Consider the following 19,383-nt stretch of genomic DNA (forward strand, 5'->3'; position numbering starts at 1 on the left):
TCCTTGTACTATCAGTATGTATTTTCTCTCTCTCTCTCTCTCTCTCTCTCTCTCTCTCTCTCTCTCTCTCTCTCTCTCTTTATTTTACTTTATTCTGATTTTCTCTTTCTTCCTTCTGAATAAAAATGTATGAGTTCATTTCCCTGTCTCAAAAGCTTTGATGTAATTTAACCCTCCATCCTTTATACTTAATTCCCCCCTCCCTTACACCCCCCACCCCCCACCCTGTTATCTCAATATATCTTAAGTTAGCAAATGTTTCATGCAGACAAATTCTACCTACCTTTTCTTAATCCCCTTCAGTTTTCTTTTCACCTTTCTACCATTCCATCTCCTATCCTTTTTTCTTCTTCTTTTTCCTTCGTTTTAATCTTTCTTTTCTCTTCACCTTTCTTTTATCCTCTTTTCCTTTGCATACTATGTGTATTTCCCTTATCTCAATAGTTTTCATCAAAAAATTTTTTATTTTTATCTTCATAACTTGTAATGTCATAAGTGTCATAAATATTTTAAATGTTAAATTCTGAAAGCATTTAAATTTTAGAATTTCAATATGAGCATCACTTTGACCATATGCTTAGATGCGATGCATGTTTCTGGAATTTTCTGACTCAAGTTGAATAGAAAAAAACCCACTACAAATCCTTGTTAGAGTGTCTGTGTAAGTGGAGTAAATACTGGCTAGCTTGTACTGGCTTGGAGTAATCTATATATATAAAAATGAGAATGTGTGTCTGTCTGTCTGTCTGTCTGTCTGTGTGAATCCCTAAAACCCGAGAACTACACAACCAATTTCATTCAAATTTTACAGATGCCTTACTTAGGGTTCCAGTTGTGTTTTAGTAAAAAAACATTTTAACTTCTTGCAGAGTTCGAGCCCACAGCAACATAATATCTCCTCCACTATTTAAGTATTACGTGTCAAAAGTGAAACAAAAACACTCATGTCAAATACTTTCACTTTAAAAATGAAACTATTCTACTAACTGAAACAATCACATTTCGATACTGTAATGACAGATACTTTCAGAGAGAGAGAAAGAGAGAGAAAGAGATGTATATGTACACGTATATGCATAGATATATATATATATATATATATAGATATAGATCTATATGCATACATGTATATGTATACACATGTGTAGATGTATATATATATATATATATATATATATAGATGTACATGTAATATGTACACATATATACATATATATACATGCATACAGATATCTATACATATATACACCCATCACACACAAACACATGTACACAAACACACACATTAGTCATTTGTTTTCTTATCCAAAACTACGTCAAAAGTACTGAACGGATCTTTATGAAATTTGGAAATTATATTCTATGTATAACGGCCATAACTCCCATGAAAATTCATATATTTTTGATGTTGATGAAATTTTAACCCTAACATAACAGATGAGCATTATTTGTAATTCAACGGTACAACAGTGTAAGACGACCCTTTCAGATATACTTTCATTGTGATTTCTGCAATGTGGTGCATAAATTGTCAAGTAAATGAGACGCATCTTTGCCTCCACTGATTCACTTGCAAAGTGTTGAGTAAAATTATTTCGTTGCAGATCTCCTTTGAGTCTTTTTATTATCACTACGACACACATAGTCCCCAGTTGGTAACATTGATTTCAAGGCCCTCCTAGATGAGAGACTGGCATTCCACTTAATGTCTATGTTCCATGCTGGCATGGATTGGAGAGTTATTAATGTAGAAATATGGTATCATAGCTACTAACAGTTGAGGGTTGCGTAGTCTAGACGGCGTTTTTAGATTTCATTATTCTCTTTAACCCGGGTAAAGCCGGGTATTTCTGCTAGTATAATATATAATTATTTCTACTCTAGGCACAAGGCCTTGAAAATTTTTTGGGGAAGGAGGCAAATCAATTACATCGACCTAAGTGTGTAACTGGTACTTATTTCATCAACCCTGAAAGGATGAAAGGCAAAGTCGACCTCAGTAGAATTTGAACTAAAAATGTAGTAGCAGATGAAATACTGTTAAGTATTTTACCTGGTGTGCTAATGATTCTGCCAGCTTGTTGCCCTAATATAATATATAACAATGAAGTCAAACTAAGTAATGATACTTTGAATGCATTTAATATGCATGTTTCAGATCATTATGCAATAGATAAAAATAAATTCTTCTCTTATGCAAGATTTCCCTTGAAATGTCTTGACCGAGGAAGATCTTGTATAAAAGATAAATTTTGTTGTATCTATTGCGTAATTTTCTGTATCATGCATATTAAACACATTCAAAATATCATTATTTGGTTTGACTTCATTATTTCATATTTGTAAATATATGTAGATCTTGTGCCTACAGTAGAATGGATTTTATGCATCATCATCATCTATGATGCTGGCATGGGTTGGACAGTTTGACAGGAGCTAGCCAGGTAGGAGCTGGCACTAGACTTCTGTGTCTGTTTGGCAGGGTTTTTATAGCTGGATACCCTTCCTAACACTAACCATCCTGCAGAGTGGGCTGAGTGCTTTTTACGTAGCACAAGCACAGGCAAGATTTTCACAGCTGGATGTTCTCCCTAACACCAACCACTTTACAGTGTGGACTGGATGCTTTTTGTATGGCATAAGCATTGGCAAGGTCACCAAGTAACTTGCAAGACAAAAATCCTTTTAGAGGGGAGGGGGCATTGACAGAGGTAATCTTGTGTCAGATGATGAAAGTTTATAGTGAGACAGAGTGACAGAAACACTGTCTTGCTGTAGAGGAGGTACAAGGTTATTATATATATAAAATCTATTCTACTGTGGCTAAAGACCCGGAATTTTGAGGGATGGGGCTAGTTGATTACATTGAAAATTGGCAAATTTCTGAACATTGACTATAAAATAAGCCTGGGCCAATAGAATATATATTCGATTTAGTTGGCCTTAAATTGCTTCTACTTAAACTTCTAAAGAGGAAATGGTTCAAGAATGGATTACGTTGGTGGATGAAACAATTATTCAAGTGTTTGATTATATTGAAATAATTAAATGATGGTCTATATCATTTACTAGGTGGAATTATCATTCACATTTTGAGGGATTATATAGGAATCAAATTCAAGTGTTTAACTTGTACTTATTTCATCAACTTGAAAAGGATGAAAGGTAGAGTTGATCATGACAGAATTTGAACTCAGAATGTAAATGAAATGATGCTAAGCATTGAGTCCAGTGTGCTAATGATTCTTCCAGCTCACCTAGTATGTATGTATGTACACATGCACATAAATTTGTTGTTGTTGTTGTTGGCACTCCGTCGCTTACGACGTCTAGGGTTCCAGTTGATCCAATCAACGGAACAGCCTGCTCGTGAAATTAACGTGCAAGTGGCTGAGCACTCCACAGACACGTGTACCCTTAACATAGTTCTCGGGGATGTTTAGCGTGTATCAGTGTGACACAGTGTGACAAGGCTGATCCTTTGAATTACAGGCACAACAGAAACAGGAAGTAAGAGTGAGAGAAAGTTGTGGTGGAAGAGTACAGCAGGGTTCGCCACCATCCCCTGCCGGAGCCTCGTGAAGCTTTAGGTGTTTTCGCTCAATAAACACTCTCAACGCCTGGTCTGGGAATCGAAACTGCGATCCTATGACCGTGAGTCCGCTGCCCTAACCACTGGGCCATTGCGCCTCCACGCACATAAATTTATGCATTAATAAAATTTAGTTGTCCAAGAAAAAAAAAATGAAGCTACACAAAAGTTTTAATTGCTGTTATTAGCATACTTGCACAAACACAGTCATACATGTGCAGTTTCAGCCTTTCAAATTTTACTCAAACAAGGTTTTGATTGACTTGGATCTATGGTACTAGGCATTTGCCTGCAGTGTTACTCATTGGGATCATACCCAGAATTACTTGGTTGCAAAATGAATTTCTTAATGTGCACAGCTATTCTCTGTCCCCATTTTAAAAACGTTTTCTAAAATTTTTATTTGGCTTAGTCAGAGTTGGAGAGGTAGTGACCACAAAATTTTCCAGCCTCCTCAGACCAATGGCTTGATGGTATCATCGGATTGCTGAGTGATCTCCACTAAAAAAAAAAAAAAAAAGCATGAATCAGGTAGTGATGTTAAATTAAGTGGTGAATTAAGTCTACCATGTGTGTGTGTGTGTGTGAGGGAGAGAGAGAAAGCATATTATACTGGTTTGAGATGCAATAAACTTAATCCATCTGAAGCTATTGAGTAGCAGAGACTGATTTATGACTGATTTATGACAGTGGGCTTTAACTTTCTTGACACCAGTCTGTCTGAGAACACCTTTGATACTTTGGTACAGATTTCATCTTTTAAAAGTGATCTAGATTAAAACTTTCCATTAAAATTTCATGCTAATTTATGTTCCAAACGACAGCTTAATAAAGATAAAATTATTTAACTATATTCTTCATTAGTTTTGAATTGAAAGAATTGACTTGAAAACAATTGAAAGAAAAGATATTAATTGAAGTAAAGACAGTGTAATTGAACAGAAATTCAGTAACTAAAGAGTTCAAATGTTCAAGGAAGACCCTATAAAATAATAGGGACGTCTAGCTTGACAGGGTTTGTGCATCTGGGCTCAGCGGTCCATTATAATGACACTGAATATGTAAATTATCAAACTGAAGACAACTTACATGATTCACATCAAGCTAAAGTGGAAATCTAAATGAAGAATATTATGAAATAATAGAAAAATTCCATTTGGAATTTTTACAGGAAAAGCTGCTTGGTGAATTTGGTCAAAATTTCATTTTGATATTGGCAACATTTCCTTTCCAAATATGGGAGCTAGGTTTTAGACTCTGAATCAGGACTAGAATGACTTTGATGTTGCAATTTGATAGCTTAACTCCTGCATTCTTCTAACACCCTGTTGCCTGATATTGAGCAATATATAACTAAAGGTGTCTTCATTAATGATTTAAGCATTATAAAAGGTTACAACCATTCAAAGAGCTGCATATGCTACATCTATGACGAGGAGTAGCTATGGAGTTGACTTGGAAACTTAGTGCTATCTTACCAACCCAACTTTCTTGGGAAAGCTTCCTCCAGCTTGAAATTCTATAGGTTGATGTCTGTAGAGGAAACATTTGAACAAGGAAGGAATTTTGAGTGGGCTGCATTTTGGAGGAGAGAGATGACATGGGCTAAGTGCTTAGCACGTTATTTTTATCAATGGTATGAAATATGTGTATGTGTATGTGTGTGTGTGTTCACATTTGTAAGAATGTCTGCAGATGTACATATATATTCATATTAGTTGGTTTGTGTGCATATGTTAGTATTTGTGCATCTTTGTTGGGGTATGTATGTGTATCCATTAATTTGCAAGAGCTTGTGTGTGTGTGTGTGTGTGTGCATGCATGCATGCGCCTGTCTTTGCCCGAGTTCCCTCTTTCTTGCTCTCTCTTGTGTCTTTCTATCTTGCGTTGTTTCCTTTCTTTTAGCTTCTCTCTGTGCCTGTCTTCTTCCTTCCCTCCAAGTCTTTCTCCATCCTTGTCTCTTTCTATTCTCTTTATTTCTTCTCTCTCTTCCTCCCAGTCTTCCTCTCTCCTTTATTCTCCCCCCCCCCTCATTCTCTCATTCTCTTTCTATTTCTCTCTCTCACTCCCCATTCATTATAGTCATCTCACTGCTACAAAACTTTACATATTGAGCCGTTTCTATTTTGTCCCTGTATTTTGCTGTTGTATAAAATTGCAATTGCTTTTCAATTTACTTTGAGGCATTGACTTGCTATATAATTAGAAAGCTGTTTATTGTATTAATAACTGAAGCAGCAATTGTTTACTACTGAATAATTAACATCAATAATATTAGAAATAATAATATGACGACAACCATGATAATGCTGCTGATAATGATGATAAAGGTGATGATCATTAAAATAAGGATTATTTAAAACAAAAAGAGCAACAAAAAAGAATCTAGCATTGCCTTGTGGTTGTGCGATCCCATACATAAACATGATGCTATAAATCCTGACATTATAAATTTTTTTTTCTTTTTGTGTTTTTTTTCCTCTGGAAACATGCAACCATATGTTTTGTTTGCATGTGTGTGTGTGTGTGTGTGTGTGTGTGTGTGTGCATGCGTTGTTAGAATACCCATACACACACACACACACACACACACACACACACACACACAATGCAACCAACAAACAATAAGACAGGGAAAAAGGAAAATGAGCAAGTTTTCAATTTATCCATTTATAGTAACTATCTAGCAGCAATTTGAGTGCAATGCTCACAACCCACAATCCATTTTGTTTTGCTGCGAGATTTTTGCAATGTCTAATGATTATCAATAAAGTTTTTTTTATATCATAATGTAAAAATAAAAATAAAAAATATATAAAAAAATCAATTGCATTAACTAAACCGGCTTCAGTTTCTCCATTGATATTCTTTTTTACAAATACAAACATATAAATGTGTGTATGTGTGTATCTATGTAATGTGGCGAGCAGACAGTCATTTTCTGTATTTTCTAAATGAATTTGATCTATTTATCAAGTTGAATTCGATTTATAACCTCTTCCAGTCCAGTGACTTAAGGTTTCGTCATTGACTCACTCAGTCTGTAATACTATTTATTAGCAGTTCAGCTAAAAACTGGTCCTCTCGTCTATCAAGAGATTTTTGAATGACTTCCCCTTTCACTGGAGACTGAAACAAATTGTTTAGATCCAGAATGGTAATGAACCTCTAATCAAAATATATCTAAAATTGCAGCAGTGGTTTGCTATTGTTACCAGTTGCAATGAGTGGGGGAACCATATTTCAAAGAAAATAATTGCTTCCAAATTTTGACATATAGACTTCCTTTCAACTATTGTTTCAAACAGTTGTGTGAGCTATATGTGTGTCTTCGTGATTAAGATGTGGCTACTGTAAATTCAGAGTTTATTAATTTCTCTAGTCAGTTTAAGGAGAACTCGTGTTATAAGTTTGTTGTTTTCAGTCTGTCATTTAGTCAGTTACTTCTGTGGAAATGAGTTGCTACAAGAAACTGCAAAAATGAAGCTCCTTGAAGAATTGATATTTACATATAATATATATGTGTGTGTGTGTGTGTGTGTATATATATATATATATATATATATATATATATATATATATAGACCGTTGACTGAACACTATTCAATTTTTTTTCTCCGTGTTTTTCTCCTTGTCTCCGTATTCTTTCTGTTGAAGAGCGTAGCTCGAAACGTCAAAGACTTTCCGTATTCCCGAGCGTCATACTAATATATACTTTTGTTATTTACACCGTCTGTCCTCGTCTGTTGTTATTATTTGTATATTCTCCCATATATATATATATATATACCTATAGCTGAATCACTATCAGAATTGGAGAAAAAATTTCAAGAGTGGAAGCAAGGCCTGGAATCAAAAAGCATTAGAGTTAATTTAGCAAAAACCAAAGTCTTAGTAAGTAGGAAAGTAGATAAATCACAAATCCCTTCAGGTAGAGGGCCCTACTTGATAGAAAAAGCATCTGGTGTAAGCTATGGACACATAAGAGGTGCAGCAATATCAAAGGAAGGTTGACAGGGAAAATAGTCTTTGTGTGTGACAGATGCACAAGTACAATAAACACTAGAAATATTCAGAAAATAGACTCCATCAAATGCCAGGAGATACCTAGAAATTGTTGATAGTTTTTTTCATCTAGGTGACCAAGTCACCAGTGGAGGTGGATGCTCTGAGCGTGTAGTTGCTAGAATAAGAACAGGCTGTGTAAAGTTCAGAGAGCTTCTGCCTTTCTTGTCAACAAAGGGCCTCTCCCTCAGAGTGAAGTGCAGATTGTATGATGCCTGTGTGCAAACAGCTATACTACACAGCAGTGAAACATGAGCTGTGACTGCAGAGGACATGCAAAGGCTTGAAAGAAATGAATCTAGTATGCTCCGATGGATGTGCAATGTCACTGTGCATGTATGGCAGAGTGTAAGTGTCTTTAGAGGAAAATTGGGCATAAGAGACATCAGATGTGGTTTGCAAGAGAGGCAACTGTGTTGGTATGGTCATGTGATACATATGGATGAGGACAGCTGTGTAAAGAAGTGCCAATCTCTAGCTGTAGAGGGAAGCCATGGAAAAGGTAGACCCAGGAAGACATGGGACAAGATGGTGAAGCATTATCCTTGAATGTTGGGTTTCATGGAGATGATTGCAAGTGATCAAGATCTTTGGCAATTTGCTGTGCTTGAGAAGACTTGTCAGGCCAAGTGAAATTGTAATTGTGGCTGGTGCTGGTGACATGTAAAAGCATCTGTGTCCATGGCATGTAAAAGCAACCATACCAGTGACACATAGAAGCAACCATACCGGTGACACATAGAAGCACCCATGCTGGTGACACATAAAAGCACCCGTGCTGGGATGCAAAGAAGACAACCACTGCACTCTCCAAGCGCTTGGTGTTAGGAAGGGCATCCAGCTATAGAAACTGAGCCAAAATCAGACTAGAACCTGGTGCGGCTCTCTTTCTTACCAGTTCCATTCAAACCATCTAACCTATGCCAGCATGGAAAGTGGCCATTAAATGATAATGATAATGATGATGATAAGTATAGGAAAAGGATGATCATTTAACTGTGCTGCTTGAAGAAGAATATAAATATGTTCAATATTTTGGCCTTTAAAAATTCAGTATGGATAAGAATTTATAAGACCATTTCAATAATTCATAATTAACTTCTTTGAATTATTATTTTGAGATGGGAAGAATTTTGCTGCATAAATTATATTACTTGCCTTTTAAACTTAAAATGTATTACAGTCCTTAACCCTGCTAAATTTAACTATAAAATAAATCTTGTTTTACTAATTATAATGATTAGCAATAATAATCTCATTCAGTTGTAGGAACATTTGTTTTAGAAATACTTTAAAATTTTATGATCAGCTGACCCAAACAATTTAGAATACCCAGTGTAAAATACCAACATTATTTGACTCTCAGTAGCTCTGTATGAAATTGAAGTTAACTTACTATTCCAGAAAGATCATTTGAATTTACTATTCATGTGCTGTAGTTGTCAAACTAGGTGGAAATAGCTGGACTGTTATATATCAGATATGGTGTTAATGTATCAACATTCAATTACTTTTAACCAGTTTAAAGCTATTTAACAAATATGACTAACATATTTGCTGTTACTGTTGTTTATCTCCAGTTAGGCCTGACCTAGCAACACTATGACGAAAAGCATTTCTCAGACATAGTATATCCAAGAATTTCTTTTATTTTAAAGATGATAGGCAGCAATATGAAGGAGATTTGGCTTCTGAAGCAGATCAAATGGCTGTGTAGACGTCCCTTGCTGACTTGAGATTAGGTTGGATGATTATATGAACGTAAGCATGGCTTGTGGTTTAGAAGTTTACCTCACAACTATGTGATTTTAGATTTGACTCCAATGTAGTTAAGGCGAGTGTATTCTACCATAATCTCAGGTCAACCAAAGGCTTATGAGTGAAAGTTGGCTGATGGAAACTGTGAGAAAGCCTTTTTAAAGGATCGTACATGTTTGGTGAGAGACTTAATTTCATCTTTTCTCCAGTTTAGTACTATGACCTGGCTGTTGAATACCTTTGGCAAGATCCACTTGTTGCAAGCATTTGTATCAGGTCTTCTATCTGAGGATAATTTTCCCCTTCCCTAGTCTTGGAAGGCTCCAACAAACACAATGACTATGCCTTTAAAGAATGCCAAACGATTATTGTACCACTACTGTATTAGCTAGATTTCACCTTGCAGCTATGTTTCATTCTTATTGACTGTGATAAAGGCATAGTTGATTGTACTTTTTACTGCTATAGTCATCTAAATTATTATTTTAATGTTAATTTTCTTCTTCATCTTTTAGATTTCATCTTTGTTCCTCCTTTTGAAGTCAAATAAAATGTTACTGTTGTCTTTTGATAAAATTAATACCATACCAATAATATACAGATGTTGGTTCATCCCTTTATTTTATAAAGTCTACTTGGTAATCTAATCTCCATGGAGCAAATTGTAAGATTCTAGTGAGCTGAAACTTAATTACTGGTTTTAATTTACAATTGGAGCCATTTAATTTGACTTTCATCATAAGTATTCCTTGGAAAGATATGGATAATATTTAATTTTGCTTCTGTTTGTACATAATCTAAATTTTAAAAAGTCTTATCATTACTTAGTTGGGAGGCATATCTTATTTAAAGTGTTACCTTTGTATTCATATATCTAAGAACAACTTTTTTAATCTTTAATCTCTAACCCTTTAGCATTCAAATTACTCTGTCAAGTGTAATTCTTTTTATTCTTGTTGTTTTGAATTAATCGTGCATTACCAAGTAGCTTTGCAATTTATATGATATGATTGTTTATTTTTAGAATGCCATTGTAAGATAGGTATGAGAAGTTAGATCTGGTGGGTTTGAACATAAAACAAGAAGAATATTTGGGCCAGATATGGCCTGTTGAAATGCTAAAGAGTTAAAGGAAGGTCTGCAAAGAATTGATTTCATGAATATTTTAGAAGTATAGTTGCTTGAATTATATCTTATTTCATAATTAATACATATTTTATTGATCACGATGATTTGAACTTGGAAAAGAGGAGTTCAGAATTAAGTACTATAATGCATTTAGTCAGCTACCTCTCTACCACTTCAGCCATTCTATTAACTCCTGGAGAGAATTAGGAGATATTAATGCCAGGAATTTGGCACAAACAAATTCCCAAATCCTGTCATTGGCAACAAATCATTACTTTTGATTGGGCACCAGAATGTTGTATGCTCAGTTAAATTGGAATTGTTATATTACCTGTACTTGCTACGTTCTGAGTTCAAATTCCGCTGAGGTTGACTTTGCCATTCATCCTTTCAGGGTCAATAAATTAAGTACCAGTGAATCACTGGGTCGATGTAATCAACTCATCCCCCTCCCCCAAAATGGCTGCCCTTGTGGCAAAATTTGAAACCATTATTATTGTTATTACTCAAATGCTTAGTGGTATTTCATCTGGCCTTACGTTCTGAGCTCAAATTCCACTGAGGTCGAATTTGCCTTTCATCTTTTGGGGATTGATTAATTAAGTACCAGTGAAACACTGGGGTCAATGTAATTGACTGGTCCCCTCCCCCAAATTTTCAGGCCTTCTGCCTTTAGTAGAAAAGATTATTATTATTATTGCTGATGTTCAGTGAACTGGCAGAATTGTTGGCAAACTGGACAAAATGCCCAGCGGCATTTCATTCTTTGCATTTTTAGTTCAAATTCTGTGAATGTTGACTTTCCCTTTCATCCTTTTAGAATCAATAAAATAAGTATCAGTTGAGTACGGGGATCAATGTGATCAACTAGCTCCTCCACAACTGTCTATTTTGGGTCAGTTGTGACCATGTAGGCCCCAGGTAACAGGTGAGATCATTTTGCCATCTTGTCCATTGTCTTGGCGTCCATCTATATTCTTGGCGTCCATCTATATTCTCCTTAATGGTTCTTATGAGGTCATTGATTCTCATGTGCTTTTGTATCCATGTGTTGGTTTTCTTGTCCTGCAATGTGATGCCAAGCATGATTGGTTTCATTTATCGTTGAGCTACAATGAGGGTGTTCATGATGGTAGTTTTGAGAGCCCATGTTTCAACTGCCATGAATTATCACTGGCAGGATGTACTCATTGAAGATCTCTGTTTTAATTTTCAAGGCATTTTGCCAATACTCTAATGATTCCACCAAATAATAACAATAATCCTCTCTACTATAGACACAAAACCTGTAATTTTGGGGGAAGGGGTTAGTTGATTACATCAGCCCCAGTACTTGACTGGTAGATATTTTATCGACCTCCACAAAGACGAAAGACAGTCGACCATGGCAGTATTAGAACTTGGGATGTAAAGCTAGACAAAATGCCACTAAGCATATTGTCTAGAGTGCTAATGATTTTGCCAGCCCATTGCCTTGGATGATAATAATAATAATGGTTTCAAATCTTGCCACAGGGGCAGCAATTTTGGGGGAGGAGATGACCCTAGTGTTTCACTAGTACTTAATTTATCAACACCGAAAGGATGAAAAGCAAAGTTGACTTTGGTGGAATTTGAACTCAGAACATAGCGATGGGTGAAATACCACTAAGCATTTCATACAGCATACAAATGATTCTGCTAGTTTTCTGCCTTAATAATGATCATCATCATCATTGTTTAACATCCGCTTTCCATGCTAGCATGGGTTGGACGATTTGACTGAGGACTGGTGAACCGGATGGCTGCACCAGGCTCCAATCTGATCTGGCAGAGTTTCTACAGCTGGATGTCCTTCCTAACACCAACTGCTCCAAGAGTGTAGTGGGTGCTTTTACATGCCACTGGCACAAGAATGATGATAATAATAATAATGATCTTTTTTTTATAATAATAACAATAATAATAATTCATTCTACTGTAGGCACAAGTTCTGAACTTTTTTGATGGGGTATAATTGATTATACCCCACATCGGTGTTCAATAGGTAGTTCTTTTATTGACTCTGTAAATATGAAATGCAAAGTCAACCTTGGTATAATTTGAACTTGGAATGTAAAGCTAGAAGAAATGCTGCTAAGCATTTTGTCTGACATGCTAACAATTCTCCCAGCTTGTTGCCTTTATTCCTCTAATGCTAAATTATAATGATTGATAAGGTGGCATAATAATTATACATATATGCAGGCTTCTGCGCATCTTGCATTTAGTGCATATTTTAATGTCAGTCAGCTGAGTGAATTTTGAAAATAGTTGTTTGTATTTGCTTACAACAGCTGTTGTACTTGTCAAAAAAGAATTTCTTGAATTCCTGTTGACCTAGTGAAGTAAGTAAATTAATGTGGACAAAACTCCTGAACATACACAAACAAGTTTTGTTTCTCTGTTACCTACAAGAAAATATGTAGGTCAAGATAGGATTGGGGGAAAGGTTGGTTATAAATTTCACCACACATGATGTAATCTGTTACTTTTAGTTGCTGTCTAGATCGTTTGGGATTATAACCTGAGTTAGGAGCCAACAATTAGTTTGTTTGATGTGCTGGAAATAGCAACCAAAGTCTTCCTTAAATCTTCCTTAGTGTGCTGGAAATGGTGCAGTTTTAGATACTCAATACTTGGGAGAAGAATGGTATGTTCATATTGGAAACACCTTTGATCATGAATCTGCTTAGTCAGGTTTGTCCTGGGGTAAATAACAATGATAGTTATCACAGAGTCAAGAGTTAAACCCTAATGATTTTAAATCTTTTAAATCTGCTGGAGATGTGACCTGGTGGGGGAAGAAAACTTAAGCAATCCTTAGCAAAACAATCCACAACTGTTTTGCTTTACTGTAGGTATGTAGATGACATTAATGTTCTAGTTAGGACAAACTCTAGTAACTGTAATGTAGAAACCAAGAGGAGCATAATGGAGAGCATCCAGCACATAGCTAATGCCATCCACCAAAGTATCAGAGTAACTACATATTACCCCACTAGGCACCCTATCAATAGATTTCCTGTCCTTGATACTGAACTTTGGTTAGAGACTGTGAACAACAGAACGCAGCTCTTCTACTCCTATTATATGAAACCCATAGCTTCTAAATACGTTGTTCACAAGAACTCAGCTTTGTCACACGACATGAAAATCAACATACTGATAGCAGACTTAGGATAATGAACATGTCCCCACTATGCAAACCCTATGAAACAAAGAAACATGTACAGAACTTCATGCACCGCATGCAATTCTCTGGATGTGTTCAGAAAGATAGGGTTCAGGTATACAGGGAGCTAGAAAGAAGTTAGCGTTATATGTAATGAAACCAGTAGTACCTGCCCTAGATATAGAAGTGAAGACTGGAATAGGATACAGAGAGTTTGTGACAAAGCAAACAGGGTGAACATGTGGTACAAGACCAACAAATATCAAAGAGTGATGTTTGTAGACCATGGAAAACTAGCCCCAGTTTTAGGAAAGCTCTGAAGGAGGCCAAACTCAACACTAACCCATTAATGCATAGCATCCAGAAAAATGGACGCAGGAAAAATTACTATTGTTTCGTATGTGAGTTTGGTTGGTTTGTTTGTATGCAGCGCCTGCTCACTTATAGAGCACTTTTTTAGAGGCAGACTATACCAAAAATAAGCTCAATAGGTACTGTGAGACGATAACAGGAATGCAGTCACAGTGTCTCTCATATTAGGAAAGTCAGGAAACCCTTCTGATATATTTGAATCTTCTGAAAACTTGAGAAAGCAATCTAAGTTTTGAGAGTTACATATGATGATGAACATAGTGATAAAGGCCATTGTTAGGAAAGGCAGAGGCACAGTGAAGTATATCAGAACAAATGCCTGTACTTGACTGTTCCTTGGTTTACCAACTTCAGAAAGATCTAAATTGAGCCCTACAAGATTTGAACTTATGTTCTTCTAGAGCTTCAGTATTTTTCGAAAATAATCCAGAATCTGAATAGGGTAGAATAAATAAATCAGTTATTTTGGAACGTAACTTTACGAAAGATTCTTGCATGAAAATATGATGAAAGGTTTTAAATTAACTGTGAACACTTTAAAAACAGGCTGCTTTTGTATCAATGAACCAGATGTGGTCTCTGGTTGATTGGTATCAAGAGTTAACTAGGAATACTGCATAATAAACAAAAAGCGAAAATCAAGAAATACAGCTGCTGTTTAATTGTCAAAATCTATGTATAAACCACTCAAGTTGCCTTACTCACTACCACACGATGAATTATGCATCTTGGAACCAACTGCTTACTTTATTGCCACTTAATGTCTTTCCTGCCCCTCTCTCGGCATTTCTCTCTGTCTTTACACACACATGCTATCTCACCCTACCTCTGTCTGTCTGTATGGGTGTATGTACGGCTGTATATATATATATACACACACACACACACATACATACATACATACGTATTCCAAAGAATACATGCGGGTGACACGTAAAAGCACCCACTACACTCTCTGAGTGGTTGGCGTTAGGAAGGGCATCCAGCTGTAGAAACTCTGCCAAATTAGATTGGAGCCTGGTGTTGCCATCCGGTTTCACCAGTCCTCAGTCAAATCGCCCAACCCATGCTAGCATGGAAAGCGGACGTTAAACGATGTTGATGATGATGATGATGATATATGTCTCTTGTATGTTTTAATTATTATAAATTTTCCACTGAGGAGGGAGCTGGTTTCCAACAAAGATACAAGGCTCTATCTTTGGAATGTAGTTAATACAGACAAATTCACATTTGGAACTTGATGAAAGTTTTGCACATTTTTGCTGTTCCACTCACAGATTGCACTTGTACAAATTAGCTGGTCAATTTCTCTTTTTGAAAATCCCAATTTATCCAAATTCTCCTTTAAGTATTTACTAACAAAACCTAGTGCTCCAATTATTATTGGTATGAATATGAATTCATAGTCTGGATATAGAAGCTGGAGGTTTCGAAGCAGTTGTCCATAGATATCTTCTTTTTCTTTGATTTTCAGAAAACAAAAATCAAGAGATACAACTGCTGTTATGTATGTATGTATGTATGTATGTATGTATGTATGTATGTATGTATGTGTGTGTGTGTGTGTGTGTGTGTGTGTGTGTGTGTGTATGTTGTATATATATATGTGTGTGTATACATGTATATATATGTGTGTGTGTATATATATATATATATATATATATATATATATAAGTAAAGTTGTAAGATACTGCACGAGTGGAAATATATATGGAAGAAGTTTTGAAAATGCAATTTTAAAGATGTTTATTCACTTGACTGGTTTCACTTTTTTAGAAAAAGATTGTCAAAAGTAAAATGTAAAGCTTTGTATAAGCTTTGTTGTGTTAAGTACTGGTTGTTACAAAAGTATTAAAATACATATATACATTCTTTGATAATAATAAGAATATGTTAAAAACAGTTTACAAGAAAGTATTTAAGAAAGTATACAACAAAAAGTATTAGGAGTTCAATAAAAATCATGTTTGTTTGGTAGTATATATATATACACAGAAGGAGATATATTTAAGAATGTACAAAAGATTGGAGAGGAACCAACCTTTCTTTTCAACATGTTTTCTGTCTTGTGTGTAGATAGGAAATATTTGCTATTTTAAGGGACAGTGTGAGAGGTTGGTTGGGGTGGAGGGAAGAAAGATCGATGTGGAATTAAAAGGATTTTTTTGTTTCTGGGCTAGTCTGTCATTGTTCAGTGGTTTTTGGGACTGGTCTAGAGGTCAGAATGGTGTGAGTGTGTGTGTCTCTGTGCACCTCTCTATGTGTTTGTGTATATACAAATGGGTTATTTCCTTTGAGTGTTTAAAAAAAAATTATACAGGTGCTAAGTGTTATATCCCTTGGGTGTTTAAAAAAAAAATAGTTATATGAAGTAGATATAAAGGAGGAGTTAGCTAACATATATATATATATATATATTGCTGTGCTCAAGAAGACCCATACTTAAAGTATTAAGACCAGTCCTTGTCCCATTGTGTGGCACCTTGGGCAAGTGTCTTCTACTATAGCCTTGGGCCGACCAAAGCCTTGTGAGTGGATTTAGTAGATGGAAACTGAAAGAAGCCTGTCATGTATATGTATGTGCGTGTGTGTATATGTTTGTCTCCACCAACATCGCTTGACAACCGATGCTGGTGTGTTTATGTCCCCGTAACCTAGCGGTTCAGCAAAGAGACTGCTAGAATAAGTACTAGGCTTCCAAAGAATAAGCCCCGGGGTCGATTTGCTTGACTCAAAGTGGTGCTGCAGTGAAATTACTGAAACAAATATAAGAAAATTTAATTTATGTTTTTAAATTGTATATATATGTGTGTGTATGTGTATGAATATGTGTGTGTGTGTATGAATGTATGTGTTGTATGATTTATATATACTTGCATATACACCCACACATTTGTCCATGCATATACAAATTCTCTCTTTATCACTCTACCCATGATGCTTCTCTCCCCCCTCTCTCTATTTCATGTTTATTGTGTTGTCTACAACTTGGAATTAGTGTATGATTATCTGCAAAGTAAAAACCTAGGATCTTTTTTAAAACGGGGGCCACATTTTTCATTAATGTTTTACGTAGTGTTTTTGGTACCGAAAGACTTTCAAACTTCGTATACTTATCTATTTTGTGTTATAGAACAGAAAAATATTTTTGTATTCGAATTTATTTCATGTAAAAAATTGTCTTATTTCGATAATTTCAACCAATCACTGACAAGTATTCAGTTGTTTACATTTACTCCTTTGGCTCATTAAGCGATGTAAAGCGTATTTAATCTCCATACCTTTGTTTTATTGGCTTTTTTCATTTTAAATTTGCTTTAACCCTAACCCTAACCCTAACCCTAACCTTAGGGTTAGGGTTAGGGTTAATTGTTTCAGAATCGTTTGTTTATGTAGTCGGCACTTAATGTATATCGGCTGAATGGACGTCAGTGATTGGTTGAAATTACAGAAATACAACAACTTTAACATGGAATAATTTATGGATTTCTTTTTTTTTTAAGAAGACTAAGAGAAAAAGATGTTTTATATGACACATTCTACCAGTGTTCCAAGTTTCAAAGTGTTTCGTTAATGAAAAATGTGGCCCCCGTTTTAAAAAAGATCCAAAACCTATGTGTAATATGAGGAAACTGTTCCTTTGACAGTGATTATACATCACTCTTGGCACATGAACTCTGTCCTGAGCGCAGCAATGGCCCCAGATCCCAACTAACGTGGCTCTATTATCATTATTTAGAAGAGAGCAATAGAGGCTGTGATAAGCTTTGGCAGAGTTTGAAGCTCTTTACTGGAAACTAACTAACCATTAATCAATAGTGGAGAGCAATCATTGCTTTATTATTAATGGTTTCTGAATTGGCATCAGAGCAAAATATTTGGGAACAGGCTCTCTGTCTTTTCCTGCATATATATATATATATATATATATATATATATATATAGTGCTGTGCTCTGGTAGTAAAAGGCACTTGTGGTGGTGCCACATAAAAGCACCCAGCACACTCTGTAAAGTGGTTGGCATTAGGAAGGCATCTAGTTGTAGAAACCATGCTATATCTGACTGGAAGCTGGTGCAGCTTCCCAACTTGTCAGCTCTGGTCAAACTGTCCATCCCATACCAGCATGGATAATGGATATAAATGACAATGATGATTATTATATACACACACTTGTGTGTGTGTGTGTGTGTGTGGCAAGCAAGTGAAGCTGAACATTGAATAAATCACACAAACTATCCACTCTACCATAGGTATAGTTTGATGCTATCTTTCACCTGCAATATGCATGTAGTTATATATTTAAGCAAAAGTTAAAGTGGTACAAATTGCTTCAAACATGTAATAATAGCTTATTTATTCAATATTTTTCTCAGTATTCCTCCCAAAGGATCGAAGAAGGCAAATACTGAACAGCAATGGAGTGAATCACTATCTTAAGAGAAAAATGTATTCAAAGTGCATGTAATAGAGTTAATTTACCCCACCTCTGCAGCTGGGTTTTAATTCTCTCACCTTATAGAACATGATAGTAATGAGAAACTTGAGCTAGCAATGGAGTGAAGCGTCAATTTTGAGTAAATGAATGTGTGCTATGATACAAATATAATGTGAATTTATTTCTATTATGTTGTGATATGAATATATTTTGAATTTATTTCTATTACAGATTTTGTGTACTTACTTTGGAGACAGTGTCTAAAAGGAGATTCAAGTGGACTGTTTCCTTTGCCTTTTGGAAGCTGTAGATTTGGCTTCTACACCCTCTGCTTTTGTCTCTGCAGTGGTTGCCAAGGACGTAGTTTCTGTCATATATTGGCTCACCACAAGACATGAACCATACAATACAAGAGAACCACCAACGTTCTTTATATGTAGATGATGGACATGACACCATGTTGATTATGCAGGTAATGTTTACCTTATTTTTTATTTTCTCTCATTAATTGCTTTCATTAACCTAGTGTTCTTCAAAAATGATGGGATGTATTTCTGCTTTATTTCAGTAAGCTTTGCTCTATTTTCTTCTTGTGTTTTATTTCATTTTCTTTCAGTTATCATTTTTAGATCCACTCATTCTCTTTTCTTGTTCTCAATGACTATCTCACTTCATTATTTCATCGCTGCCTTTCTATCTATGTACACACGCATCCATCCTCACTTCTCTTTTTTTTTTGTGTCTGAGTCATATTCTGCACCTATCTCCTCTCTTCATTTCTCAATTTAACATATATGAAACTTTTGATCCTTTTCATTTTCTTGCTCACTTAGAC

The 19,383-nt window shown here is 35.5% G+C and overlaps 1 protein-coding gene across 5 annotated transcripts in view; it reads left to right on the forward strand.

The window, feature by feature from the left end:
* Positions 1–19,383, forward strand: part of LOC106881021 (F-box/LRR-repeat protein 20) — a 433,574-nt gene that overhangs the window by 207,297 nt on the left and 206,894 nt on the right. For all 5 annotated transcript variants that reach the window (XM_089349339.1, XM_052966259.2, XM_052966263.2 and 2 more), the window contains one exon: positions 18,780–19,020. In XM_089349339.1, coding sequence (XP_089205465.1) covers positions 18,943–19,020 — 78 coding nt within the window. In that variant the 5' untranslated portion in view covers positions 18,780–18,942. The remainder of the gene's footprint in view (positions 1–18,779; positions 19,021–19,383) is intronic.

This window comes from Octopus bimaculoides, chromosome 3 (assembly GCF_046866305.1).
Source record: "Octopus bimaculoides isolate indiv1 chromosome 3, ASM4686630v1, whole genome shotgun sequence".
In the NCBI taxonomy this organism is placed as follows: domain Eukaryota; kingdom Metazoa; phylum Mollusca; class Cephalopoda; order Octopoda; family Octopodidae; genus Octopus; species Octopus bimaculoides.